The 14,285-nt window shown below is 40.4% G+C and overlaps 1 protein-coding gene across 1 annotated transcript; it reads right to left on the bottom strand.

Annotated features, from left to right (window-relative positions):
- Nucleotides 1-10,042: 10,042 nt before the first annotated feature.
- On the bottom strand, nt 10,043-11,017 carry LOC147432215 (uncharacterized). Its single transcript, XM_086491536.1, has 3 exons — nt 10,854-11,017; nt 10,610-10,647; nt 10,043-10,523 (listed from the first exon to the last, which is right to left on the bottom strand). The coding sequence occupies exons 1-3, from the start codon at nt 10,939-10,941 to the stop codon at nt 10,383-10,385; spliced, it is 267 nt and encodes an 88-aa protein (XP_086347662.1). The 5' UTR covers nt 10,942-11,017; the 3' UTR covers nt 10,043-10,382.
- Between the last annotated feature and the right edge of the window lie 3,268 nt (nt 11,018-14,285).

The following is a 14,285-nucleotide window of genomic DNA, read 5'->3' as shown; positions in this document are numbered from 1 at the left end:
GACCTATCTCAACACGGGACCAAAAGGAGAGATGGTTGCCTCTCAATAGGGGTCCAAAAGGAGATGGTCTATCAAAGAGCAATGTGCAATAAGTGCTTCTAAACTTACCTCAACAGAGGACCAAGAGGAGAGATGGTTACATCTCAAAAGAGGTCCAAAAGGAGATAGTCTATCAAAGAGAAACGTGCATCTAATGGAGCTTAAAAGACCTTAGGGTTAGCTTCATTAAAGACCTCCAATGGTTAGTGTTAAAAGTCCTTTGACCTTAGGCAAGCTAGGGCTGAGCTTGAGGTGGGAACCCGACCTAAACTTGCCTTTGACCTTAGGCAAGCTAGGGCTACGCTTGAGGTGGGAACTCCACCTAAGGTTCTTGTCATACTTGATGACTAAGGTACTTGAGGTACTTGTCATACTTAATGAGCAAGGTGCTTTAGAAGCTTCCTATGCATGGGGGGTAAGGTGCTTGAGTCAAAAAGAGGCCCTACAAACTTAATGAGGAAGTTGCTTGAGAAGCTTCCTATGCATGGGAAGTAAGGTGCTTGAGTCAAAAAGAGACCCTACAAACTTAATCAGGAAGTTGCTTGAGAAACTTCCTATTCATGAAAGTCCCAAAGTTAAGGGAATCTTTGACCTAACCTTCCACTCACCCAAAGGGCACATGAGACACATGTCAGACTCTCCCTAAGCTTAACCACATGGTGTGCCTGAATGCTATTGGTTGGGCTAAAGAGGGGTCCAATGAGCTTCTAGTTCCATCCAACAAATATCTAGATATTTTCAAGCTCTTTCTCTCTCTCTAAGGAGTAAGGAGGACACTTGTCAAAAGACTACCCATCCTTTAAAAGATGAAAGAAGAGAGAGAGATCCAGAGAAGAATTTAAAAAATGATGAGATAGAAAAAGGAAACAAAAGATGAAAACATTAAAAATAAAGAAATTAAAGAGAGTAGTAATTCTAAAGCGTAACCAACATTATCTATACTATAATAAAAGGGGCAGGGATTCGCCCCCCCTAGACACGTGTCGCCTGCTTCATAATCCGGCCCAGCTCCAGCGAGTGCACTCAATGAGAGAGAAACAGGGCCTGCACGGAAAGAGACAAGAAGAAGAAGAAGAAGAAGAAGAGGATTTTAACGTCGTAGGAAACTATCCCAAGAGACCTTAAACATCTATCCCAAGAGACCTCAGAGAGAGAGAGAGGCAACCTCCGACCGCCGGTCATACTAGAAGGTAAAACATTAAGATGAGAAGAAAAGCAAGGGCAAGACGTAGCGGCAACCGAGAAAAGGATACGTCGCTCCATGTTGCCTGCACCTGTGTATGTGTGTGAATGCGTGTATTCTATGAGCTTGCACCCACAAGGGGCAGGGGAGAGAGAGAGAGAGAGAGAGAGAGAGAGAGAGAGAGAGGCACGTCGTCAACTTTTGAGACGTTCTCATGATGTCGCTCCATGTTGCCTGCGCCTGTGAATGTGTGTATTCTATGAGCCTGCGCCTACAAGGGTTGAGAGAGAGAGAGAGAGAGAGAGAGAGAGAGAGAGAGAGAGAGGTCCCTGTTGCGTGGATGACGGGCCTCTTATGATGGCAATCAGACCTCATGCCTTTCTTATATGCACCTCGCCTTGGAACCCTTGCACCCCGGCACTGAACTTATCTCTCTCTCTCTCTCTCTCTCTCTCTCTCTCTCTCTCTCTCTCTCTCTCTCTCTCTCTCTCTCTCTCCCCTTCCCCTAGGTTCTCATGGCAGGTAAGACTTCATTCCCTCGGCATGGAGAGAGAGAGAGAGAGAGAGAGAGAGAGAGAGAGAGAGACTTCATTCCCTCGGCATGGAGAGAGAGAGGGAATGAAGTCTTACCTGCCATGAGAACCAAGGGGAGAGAGAGAGAGAGAGAGAGAGAGAGAGAGAGAGAGAGAGACGGCCCTGCTGCAAAGAGAGGAAGAGAGAGAAAATAAAACATAGAGAAAGATTAAAAAATCTTCTTTAAAAGGTGAAAGAAGAGAGAGAGAGAGAGAGAGAGAGAGAGAGAGAGAGAGAGAGAGAGAGATCTAGAGAGAGAATTTTAAAAAATGATGAGATAGAAAAAGGAAACAAAAGATGAAAACATGAAAAAAAAAAAAGAGTAGTAATTCTAAAGTATAACCAACATTATCTATACAATAATAAAAGGGGCAAGGATTTTGCCCCTCGGACACGTGTCACCTGCTTCATAAACTGGCCTAGCTCCGACAGTGTCACCTACATTTGAGTGGGCTCGTGAGAGAGAAACAAGGCGTGCACGGAAAGAGAGAAGAAGAAGAGGAGGAGGAGGAGGATTTTAACGTCGTAGGAAACTATCCCAAGAGACCTGAGAGAGAGAGAGAGAGAGAGAGAAGTAGCCTCCGACCGCCGCTGATTGTACTAGAAGGTAAAACGTTAAGATGAGAAGAAACGCAAGGGCGAGACATAGCGGCAACCGAGAAAAGGATACGTCGCTCCATGTTGACTGCGCCTGTGTATGTGTGTGAATGCGTGTATTCTATGAGCCTGCGTCCACAAGGGGGGGGGGGGGGGGAAGAGAGAGAGAGAGAGAGAGAGAGAGAGAGAGAGAGAGAGAGGTGGCCTTGTAGCGGGCATGCCGTCACCTCCTGAGACGTTCTCATGTTGTCGCTCCATGTTGCCTGCGCCTGTGTATGTGTGTGAATGCGTGTATTCTATGAGCCTACGCCCACAAGTGTTGAGAGAGAGAGAGAGAGGTACCTATTGCGTGGATGACGGGCCTCTTATGATGGAAATCACGCCTCATGCCTTTCTTATCTGCACCTCGCCTTGGGACCCTTGCACCCCGGCACTGAACTTATCTCTCTCTCTCTCTCTCTCTCTCTCTCTCTCTCTCTCTCTCTCTCTCTCTCTCTCTCTCTCTCTCTCTCGGTTCTCATGGCAGGTAAGACTTCATTCCCTCGGCATGAAGTCTTACCTACTGCCATGAGAACCAAGGGGGGGGGGGAGAGAGAGAGAGAGAGAGAGAGAGAGAGAGAGAGAGAGAGACGGCTCTGATGCAGTGATGACAGGCAGTGCAGAACCCGGCGAGGTGAAGGTTCTCACCACCATGGCTGAGAGAGAGCTGTAGGTGTTCCTAGAGCTCTTGGATAACTCCGACGAGAGAGAGAGAGAGGAGAGAGAGAGAGAGAGAGAGAGAGAGAGAGAGAGAGAGAGAGAGAGATACGTCTTCTGCAATGGGTGAAAGCACTCCAGTTCTGAAGGCCGCCTGGCATGCATGAGAGAGAGAGAGAGAGAGAGAGGACTTCTATGTGACCCAAAACATCAGCTCTCGAGATGTTCTCATGATGTCACTCCATGTTGCTTGCGCCTGTGTATGTGTGTGAATGCGTGTATTCTATGAGCCCACAAGGGTTGAGAGAGAGAGAGAGAGAGGTGGCCATGTTGCATGGATGACGGGCCTATTATGACTGCAATCAGGCCTCATGCCTTTCTTATCTGCACCGCACCTTGGGACCCTTGCACCCCGACACTGAACTTATCTCTCTCTCTCTCTCTCTCTCTCTCTCTCTCTCTCTCTCTCTCTCTTTTTCTTTCTCTCTTTTTCTTTCTCTCTCTCTTTTCCCCTCTCTCAGTGCAGCCGTTTTTTGACCTAGTAGACAGCAGTCCACTCTTTTGATTATAACTTCTTCATCCGAACTCCGATTTGGGTGATCTATAGCCTCAATCGAAGAGCACGAAGTCCTCTACGCATTGATGTAAAGACAGAAATTTTCAGAGTTATGGAAGGCATTTCTGTAGCAGCATTTTCGAAGTGAACAGGTTCAACAAAATTGATTCTCATCTCCTATTTTACATACAATGTCTTCCGGCACTCGCAAGGGTTCTTCTTCTTCAACAAGATCCACAACCATTGTGGAAAGTGATCCAAAATCTCCTAAGTGTGGAGATAGCAACACAACCACCCAACCAACGACATCGGAAACCATGATCATGGCGTACTTGGTATCATTGCAAGAGACCGTAAACAAACAAGGCGAAGACTTACGAGCACTTGCAATGGAGAATGGCACACTAAGGGTACTTGTGGTTGAGAATGAAAATCTCAAGAGGACACTTGAGATGCAAACAACACGTTTGATGCAACTTGAAGAGGAAGTCAAGGAATGTAAACGCTCTCTTGTGGACTTGAATGCTTTGAAGGAGCGGATGAGCAAAGTAGAGCATGACCATGTATTGAAAGAGGAGAAATTTGACACTATGAGCCGGGATGTATGCGACATGAAAAATGTATGCACAAACAAGTCTTGGGCTGATGTATGTGGTAGCAATGTGGTTTCTAATTCCTCACTCATGCAAGCTATGGTTCAAACAAAGAATGTTGAGAATGTGGATGTGGAGGAGTTGAAGGAACGGGAGCGACGTTCCAAGAACATTGTTATTCGTGGAATTCCCGAAGAGAAGTTAGAGACACCTCCTTCTCTTGCCATTGTTATTGAAGATTTCTTCAAAACCCACTTTGGCATGTCCGGAGTTATGGTCTATGGAGCACATAGAGTGGGGAAGCAAGGAGCTCCTCGCTCGGGAGAACGGCCAATTGTATGCACCATGCCGGATGAGACCAAGCGAAAGATTATCCTTGATAATAGTTGGATCTATTTGAGAGATACAAAATGTTTTGTATGTGAAGATCGCACTATTAAGCAACAAAATATGCGTCGCAAGGCATATGAGGAAAAGAATAATAAAAACAAGGAGATCTCTCATGAAGAAAATGTGCCCAAGGAGGAGGCAAGTCTCTCAAGCAAATAGGGATGCGTGACCTATGAGACCGAGTTACAATTGAAAATATGCTTTTGGAATTGTAATGGATACCCATGGAATGCGGGGGTTGGCATTGATGAACTAATAAGCAAAGCCGATGTTGTACTTCTTGTTGAAACTTGGGAGCATGATACACAAAGGATTGATGGCTTGGAGGATTACAATGTACATTCATTGATGTGGTCAAAGAATCTCAAGCAACGAAGAGGACAAGGAGGGTTAGCATGTATGGTTAAAAAAGGATTGGAAGATTTTGTATCAATTGTAAAAGATGACAAGTACAAACGTTATGTATGGCTGAAAATTATGACACCAAAAAGAGCACCCATTTTTGTAGCCGGTTGCTACATTCCTCATCATGATTCTCCCTTTTATGCTTGCATGGATAGAGATCAACCATTTTTTGATTTGGAAGAGAACATTGCTTATTTCAAAGGTGAAGGTGATGTTATTGTATTTGGGGATATGAATGCTCGCACAAAAACATTGCAACATGATACTCAACAATTTGATATGCCATACATTTCAAGGGAGTTGGAGGAAGTTCACTTGTATGATCGTACTTCAATGGATGAGAAAGAGCCGGATCACTATGGAAAGTTACTTTTACACATGTGTAATAGCACGGGTATGCTCATTGCCAATGGTGTATCTTTGTGGAGTGGAACCAATGGATTTACATGTAGAAGACATAATGGGGATAGTGTGATTGACTATATGCTACTCTCTGAAGCCATCATGTATCGCATAAAGAGTTTTATGTTTGGTCAATGGACCCCGGAATCCGACCATCGCACCTTATGTATTGACCTTTCATGTGGAGAAGCAACTAAGCATGATAATCTCAGCCAAAGGAAAGAGAAGTTATCACTATGTATGGATTTCAAACGGGCACCAATGTACATTGAAATAGTTGAGCAAAAATTATGGATGACAAAGCTTCAATGTGATGCACCATTGGAAACTAAATGGGAAGCTTTCAAAAAAGCTATTTGTTCTTGTGCGGAAGAATGCTTTGCCATAAAGCATCTCCATGGTATCAACAAAGATAGATCACGCAAAAGGTGGTTTGATAAAGAATGTCAAGATGCTCGAAAGTCCTTGATAAAGCTTGATGCAACTATGGACAAAGACAACTATCAAAGTCATTTGCATACATACAAGGCATTGATTCAAAAGAAGAGAAGAAGATGGGAAGTAAAGCAACAAGAATTTCAAGTCCAAGAAAAGGCACATGCATGTGGAAGATTTTGGAGAAACTTGAGAGGCAAGCGGATTGAGAATTTTGGTAACTTGAGTCTAGTGGATATGTACACACATTGTAGGCAATTATATGAGCAAGAAAATACTGAAAAAATGCCATTTTATGGTTCACTCCCATGTATGCCGTCTTTTTTTTACTATTGAGGATGTATGCGGTGGGCTTGAAAAGTTGGCCACTCGCAAAGCGGGAGATCTTCAAGGTATCAAGCCGGAGATGATCAAATGGACGGGAGATTTTACCCATGAGTGGATGTGTGATATGTTCAACCTTGCACTTCAACATTATGAAGGAGATTAGCCGGTTGCAAAGGATGGCAAAAGATAAAAAACCCGATAAAATATACTAGAAAATAGTTCGAATATTTTGCAAATTTAAAAATTTCTACTAGTATTTTCATTTTGTATTTGTATAAGGAGGAAACTTGCCGCTTAGACAAAAAGGACTTTTTCAAAGACTGCATCATAAGATCAAACTCCTATGAATATTTTGTTTAATGTTTTGATCTCTAAAGTCATTTTCAAGCATGCATAGAAAGTAGAAAAAGTAAATGCTACCTTGAGAATAGCTTTCTATTCCAAAGTTTTAGCTTTCTATTCATAATATTCATAAGACTTTTGAATTCCTTAGGGACACTTGTCGGGACACTTGTCTCTCAAAGAAGGTGATGTAAGAAAACAAAAAGGACAACAAAGTTATTTTACAGAGACCCTTGCCATGTGGCGCTCATCCAGCCAAAGAATCCAACGGCCTGAGTCTTGCAACAACCTTGCACAATGAATCCTATGGTCTTCCACAGGCCAAAAAACATGTGTGTGTGTGTGTGTGTGTGTGTGTAAAATTTATTAAAATTATGTAAGGTGAAACTTTACTTTAGCATTCTAAAACAATAAAATGCAAGAAAAGTAAAGATAGGATGTGAAATGAAAGGTAAGTCTCCATCATGCACTGGAAACTATGAATGTCCCCCTAACCCAGCCCAACACTAAGGGTTTCTTTTAGAAAGCCAAAAAAAGATGTTGCTTATCGTTTTCCTATGATTGATATATATACTACTCACTATTAATTTGTTTGCTAGATTCCTTTCGAATCTTTAAATTTGGAAGAAAAGTGAGCACGCCCTCCCTCCCACATTCTGTTCACGTCGAGGGCCCCTGCGTCCGCCTTTTGCCATCGCTTTCCTATCTCCATCATGGTCGAGATCAGGTAGCACACAAGCAGCGCCTTCAGACTTCTACCCCTTCCCTTATACACTACATCTCCCATTGTCCGTCTCTGGCTTCGCCTGCACATGGCACCTCTACACACAATCAGCCTGTCGCATCCACCAGTAGCCGTGGACCACTCTGCAGATGCCCACTATCTCCTCGCAACCCTGCTCCTTGCGACCTGCCTCCGCTCGTCTACCGTTCTTCACAAGCTGCCATTCACCGTCTGCTTCCCTGCTCGAATTTTCATCTCAGCAAGTATTTTGAAAGGGAATCTGCTAGCACTATGGATGCAATCCTGCACCTCCCATCGAACCAGGGAATAAAATATATGTCTCTCTCCTACGTGTCCATCGACACACATGACATCTCTCTCTCTTTCTCTCTCTCTCCACGTGTATCTGCTCCCTTTTTCCCCCAAATCCATGCGAAGTATCTGCCCAGATTCCCTATAATGAACCACCAGAAAAAGTCGTTTTGGTCTCCTACTATGGGTACTGGAAAAAAAATTGTTTTGAAATGCTTTTTTTTTCGAGATTGGAGAGATTAATTTTTTTTATGAAACTTAAAATTTTCAAGAAAAGAGAGGACTTCCACGTGTTACACATTAATTCCCTCGACAGAAAACCTTAACATTTACTTTAATAAAAAACTAAGAGCTTTTACGAAACATCTAATTTAATATAAGTGGAGGTAGAAGAGGTGTTTTCCTATATCCACAATTCGTCATCAAAGGTGACGATGGGAGCCAATACCGGCCAATGGAAAACCACTAGTTCTACTTTTGAAGGCATTGGTGCATCCATGGACATTGTGATGTCTTGCTAGCATGGTGAGGTGAAAGACTTGTGGCCCTTAATAGCCACGAGTCATGAGAACCATAAGAACCTAAACTGTTAATGCCATTCATTTAGATTAACCTAAACTTTTAATGAAGAAAAGGCTATTCATGATTTCTAGCACAAACCATTTTTTTTAACTTTATTTCAAAGGGAAAACAATTAGCCAACCGAGATTTCAGCAATAACCTAAGCTATCTACCAAGATTTACACCTAGGATCCTCAAATTTTGTCCTAAAATATTGAGAATCAGTGAAACTATACTCGGGATTTCTCGTATTTAATTAAAAATATATATACACTACAAAATTAGGATATGTAGGGATTGTTTCCAAATGTCGTTAAGGTTTCCAGAATAACCTTTGTATCACCTAAGTGTGGTAGATTGGTTATCCTAGTTCCCTTTGCACTATCGGGTCTTGAGTTCAAGACTCATTGGATAGATCTTGGCATTCTTCCTACCACGTAAAAATCCTACAAACACAACTCTCATCTACTTTTACATTACATTTCCTTAGCAGGCCACTGTGATTCTTCACCTTGTTTTGACTTTATTTTAAATGGAAAACAATTAACGAATCGAGATTTCAGCAATAACCTAAACTATTTACCAAGATTTACACCTAGGATCCTCAAATTTTGTCCTAAAATATTGCAAATTAGTGAAACTTATACTCCGGATTTCTTGTATTTGATTTTTTTTTAAATCTACACTACAAAATTAGGATATGTAGGGATTGTTTCCAAATGTCCTTGCCACTACCAATTTTGTTACTAGATATTATAACATTTTGGTACTATGAACAATCTCATTATGGATTTGTCAATTAAAAACATTATGATAGAAGGGGAGCATGTGCCCCTCCACTTCAAGATAGTCGACCCATAAAGGTCCACTACACTACCTTGGGTGGCTAAAAGTGTGAATCCTCTTTCTCTTTATTGCAAAAAGTAAAGCTCACGTGCTTACCACACCTCCAAAGACTTTATCCATAAAGAGCTTGCCTTTGCCTTTAGACTTACAACCTAAGGCTACTATCAAAAGACACATTTTATTATTTTGCTTTACATGTCGGAGTCTTCTATACTTTATAATCACATTGATTGATATCTTATCCCTCCACACATCTTGGGGATGTTTGTAAGTATGTTGCCTTATTATACCTTAAAGATGTAGTTATCACACTCACAACTGCATTTCAAAATGTCCTTGTCAACTTTGTCCATCTCCAAATGCGTCTTCACGTCGGTGGCAGGATAGCGATAACGTCTATTTGCCTACTGTTTTGTCATAAAATACTCTAATATTAAACTATACTAGAAACTCAAAAAATATCATGTTTCGGGAAGAGCAACCATGCCTTTCAAAGGTTTATCACAAAATTTTATGTGCACACAAAATTTTGTTTTCATTGCCATATCTTATTATTTGTTATAGGATTTCTATGTGCACAAATGATGATTGAAGGCTCCCCTTTAGTTATGATTGGTTGGTCACCTTTTATTTTTATATCATTAAGTATGCCTCCCTATATCACCTTTCTATATGATTTTTCCATGTAGCACAAAAGTCATTTTTTCCATTTGAGCATGTATCTAGGTCTTTTGGAGGACTCTCTTAACCATTACTAGATAGAAAACTAAGATAAAATCCGTCTTTGCTTTGAGGCCGTTGTAATTGAACACACACAAAGCTTAATTATGTATTAAGATTATAGCTTTAATGCCCAAGCTTTGACCTTGCAAATTGATATATAATGAGATTCTAACTCCCAACTTTTCAATTTCAATCTACAAATTTACCCTACAAACCTAGAAATGAGATTATATCTATTGAAGAGAGATGGATTGTCAATGCATGTAGTTATTCACCTTGCATTGAGAGTTTAAAGTCATCTGAATCTTTTTACAAATATTGTAGAAAATGGATAAGTCATTGCCAATATATACCTAAGGCAATAATCAAAAGTAGTATTATCTCCAATTGTTACACAACGAGGAGGGGAGAGCATTAATTAAATTGCCCCTAGATACAAATGGCACTTAGGGAATGTGACAAAAATATGCACATACTAAGCTTATTAGATAACATGCATGTGAAGAATATGTAACCAAGTGAGCTTGAAACCTAAAGAGATGAAGACTTGAACCAAAACCTTTGCAACCCAAGGGTGTGAAGAATGGGGTGGACAAGTAATTTAAAAGCTAAGCATGCACACATTTATTTGACATAGTGTCTCTGTACAATGAATGTATAGGGAAAAATGTCCACGCTCTAGGGCGCTCCTTGTTGTTTAAGCGGTAAAGATCCCTTGTGCTTTGGGTTATGACTGTTGTTTGGTTCTGGGAGGCTATAATCAGCTAGTCTTTCATCTATCTCCTTTCCCAATTTGGCACTGGTTGAGGTAAGAAGGTTCTGGATTCACCAAGACACACAAGACATCTTTGAACATTAGTTAAAGATAATTGATTTTGTGAAACCTAACTTCCAGTGGCACTTACCATTGATTGTTGGCTCACTTGGCTTGAAGTAGGAATATCTACCAAATTTCAAAAAAATGGAAAGCCGCTCAATTTAGATTGTAATAGCACCATTATATCTCTATTAAGTTGTAAGGTACATTACAAGAACACATCATACTTGGAGGTAGTTGAAAGTAATGAGAGAGAGAGAGAGAGAGAGAGAGAGAGAGAGAGAGAGAGAGAGAGAGAGAGAGAGAGAGAGAGAGAGTTGTCTCATTGGTACCTCGGCTTTGCACCGTTTCTATGTTATGAGCAAGCACAATAAGCAAGATGATGAGACCGGTCCATGTAGTCTTCTTCATAAGTGCCATGCTCTGTTTGAAGATGCTTGCAAATAGCACAAGTATTTCTCCTTTGGTAGAGAGATCTCTTTGAAAGAGGCCTCTCTTGAAGATTTGTGTGGTGGTTGCATACATCCTTGTGTTTTATACATAGGGTATACCAACTTTACATTTCATAGCCCACTACTTCCATTATTGATGGCCTTAGCAACTTGTGTCTCTCACTCTAGTTGGTCGCATTAGAAGAATGGAGTAGAAAATAGGCCCATGTACCACAAGACACCTTTGCTCATTTCTAGCACATACTCCCAAAACTCTTGGCCTTTCATCATAAAAATAAGAGTGTTCTTTGTAAAAAATTTATCCAACCTTTCCTAAATTTCTTTTATTGGTCTCACTTTCTTTTGACAAAATGATCTACGCCTCTAACATTGTTGTCCATCTAGTGGCTCTTTTCTTTTAACAAAGTCAAATGAACTCACGACTTGCTTTGCTCTTAGTGGTCTTATTCATTCTTAAAAGAAAAGTCCACTTATGGCCTACACTCTTGTCTTTCTTGCTTCAACTTGGCGTACATGCCTTTCATTGGAGAGAGAGAGAGAGAGAGAGGGAGGGAGGGAGGGAGGGAGGGAGGCAGATGTATTATTGAATATGTAGCACCTCTTATCCAAACATGTATGTTGTTTCATGTGCTTCACTACCCAGGAAACATTTTGCTAGGATGTAAGATTAATACGAGAATAAGATCATACTTATCGATGTTATCAAATAAATATGGCTAATCACTTTGGATGGATTTCATAACATGATTTTTGGGTGTGAATGATCTTTGCAGTGAGCACGCTCTACTCCTCATCGTGTGTACCTTTGTCATTGTGTTTTGCCTTTGGATAAAAAGTTGGGTCTAGGCACTGTGGCTCGAAAGCCAACCCGTCAACAAAAAGTGATCCCATTACAGAAAAACCTCTTAAGCAAGTTCATTAAACTTGTTGCTAATATCTAGGCTTGTCTAATTTTCTATTTCCCCCTTTTTGATTTTATTTTTTTTGGGGGGGGGTGGGTGGGGGAGGGGGTAAGGTGATTAAAGGATTAGGTGAAAGGAAGAAGAGAAGAGGTTAAAGTGTTACGAAGGCTTAATTGCAAGTAGTTGCTTCAATTTTTGCAATTGTTTGGAATAAATGTTGGTTTATTGGGTCCAAAAAGAAATAATTTTGGCAATTCCATTAGTGAGCTTGGATCTTTTGAAGCTCATTTAAACCTAGCTCCTCATATTTGAAAATTTGTAAGAAAACGCTTTATTGTAATGCTGGTGACATAGTTTAGTGAAATAGAGCTCTATTACATTACATGTTGACTCCTCACATCAAAAGGCCAATATGACCGGAGGATCCATTGTTCAAGGATGAAGGTGCGTCGTGCGTCGATGAAGTAATATGCATAGTGCAAATTAACGGCTGAGGTGCGATTCTGATTATGCTTCCTCTCATTTTTGGATAATGACCCTTAACGATATGCATGTGGCAAATTGCAAACCTTAAAGCTTTTGGATTTCTTTGCAAGTTAATATCTTGAATTGGTGTCATTAGTGCAACTGAAACTATATGTTCAATATGTTTATATTGGCTAGAGTAGAATCACCAAATATGAGTTTATTGGTTGAAATTTGCTAATAAAATTGTAAGACAACGCTACATTTTATATCCACGGGCCAGCTTGTCTTCCTTTTCAACATTAAGGGTTAGCCATATTGGTGATAGTGGAGAAATCAGACATTATAATGCCAATTTATATCTTCTAGGGTGGAATTACCAATTATGAACTTATTTGTTGAAACTTGTTACCAAAAATTTTCTCCTAAGTATGTTACAAACTTTATTTTTCTCCCAAGTAAAATGATGAGCTACTTTAGGATGCTTAGAATAGATTTTTGCAATGCATATGACCATTATAGGAGAGCACCCCTTCTTCCAAAGTTACGGAGGTATTTTACCGAGTTCACCATGGTTCTCTCAAGCGTCTGAGTATATCCATTTGTTCACCCGTGTCAATTTCTTGACTAGTAGATATTTATAGAGAAGTGAAATTGCCTTTCCTCTACCTTTGATAGAGAGAGATTGCATCGTCTAAATTTCAAGGATTGTGAAATCTATTTGATAAATTGTTTTCCTCATTATTTTCCTCACTACTTTCCTTCTTTGTCACATGTTAAAATATTATTGTATCTCTAATCAACATCTCCAATCAAGCTTCTACTTATTAGTTCTTGAATCTGCATGTGTCCTTTTCATCATGTCATAGTGCAAAGCCAAAGGGGAGAGTTTTGGGTATGGACTATGTCCTATGATGCGTGCAAGAAGAGCCCGCTCCAATTTTAAGAGAAGAGCATCATGTGAGCATTAAAGAATGAGTATAAATGCAAGAAGAGTGAATTGCTAATTACCCTAAAGTTCTAACAACATTTGCTAGGGTTACAATGGATCAAAGAGAGATGTGTATGTGAGCATGTAATCAAAGAGAGACTCAATATAGACCAAAATTGAACTTTTACTTGTGCATTATGAAAAGAGATTATAAGGGCTTCTTTTGAAGGCATAAATACATGCTTCACTACACACGTCTTGTTTACACACTTCTTACCTCTATAATGATTCTTTACTGCACTCACATAATGTTCAGGTCCTCTATAGTAGAGCAATTTCTCATTCCAACTTCATACGACAACCTATACCCAACATCAAGCTCTTCATGACTAATACTTGGCTCGTTGCTTTCATTCAGTCGCTAGTGATGGCATACCTTGTGAAGAACCCATTTTATTAGCACTGCCAAACTCTCTTCGGTGAACTCCGGCTCCAAATCACTGCCAGCTTATACTAGTGCTCTAGCTTTGCTCTATCAAAGTTTTCGTTGGTTATGGAGAAGGATCAAAAACCAGACTTTCTAGAGGTGCAAAGAAATGTTAAGCAGCAGCATCATATTTGCATTATGTGCACATTTCTGCCATATGGTTAATAATGTTCTACTCTTGAACAATGTAAGACAGGTCCACTATGGCTCAAGCTAAACAATGTCTACATATTGCTCCACTAAGGATTCCAAGGAAAGTCTGCTCGAGAAGCATCCTCAAGACGTTCCCCCCTACAGCCCCATTGCCCACAACCATCCAGTGCTCAACAAAACCTTAGGTTTAGTGTAATCCCACCTACAAATTTTGAGATTTAGCTCTAAATTGAAAATTTGAAGGTGAGAAGACCTACAAAATTTAGATAAATTGGGTGAAACTCAATGTGAATCTTCAAATTTAGTGAATTTACCTCTAAAATTTCACATCTGCAGGTTTGCTAATGTTTCCCACAAAAAAAAACAAAAAAAAA

This window comes from Adiantum capillus-veneris, chromosome 20 (assembly GCF_014529385.1).
Source record: "Adiantum capillus-veneris isolate H3 chromosome 20, ASM1452938v2, whole genome shotgun sequence".
Classification (NCBI taxonomy): Eukaryota; Viridiplantae; Streptophyta; class Polypodiopsida; order Polypodiales; family Pteridaceae; genus Adiantum; species Adiantum capillus-veneris.
The sequence above is the reverse complement of the archived record's forward strand: the minus strand, read 5'-3'. Positions and strand labels throughout refer to the sequence as shown.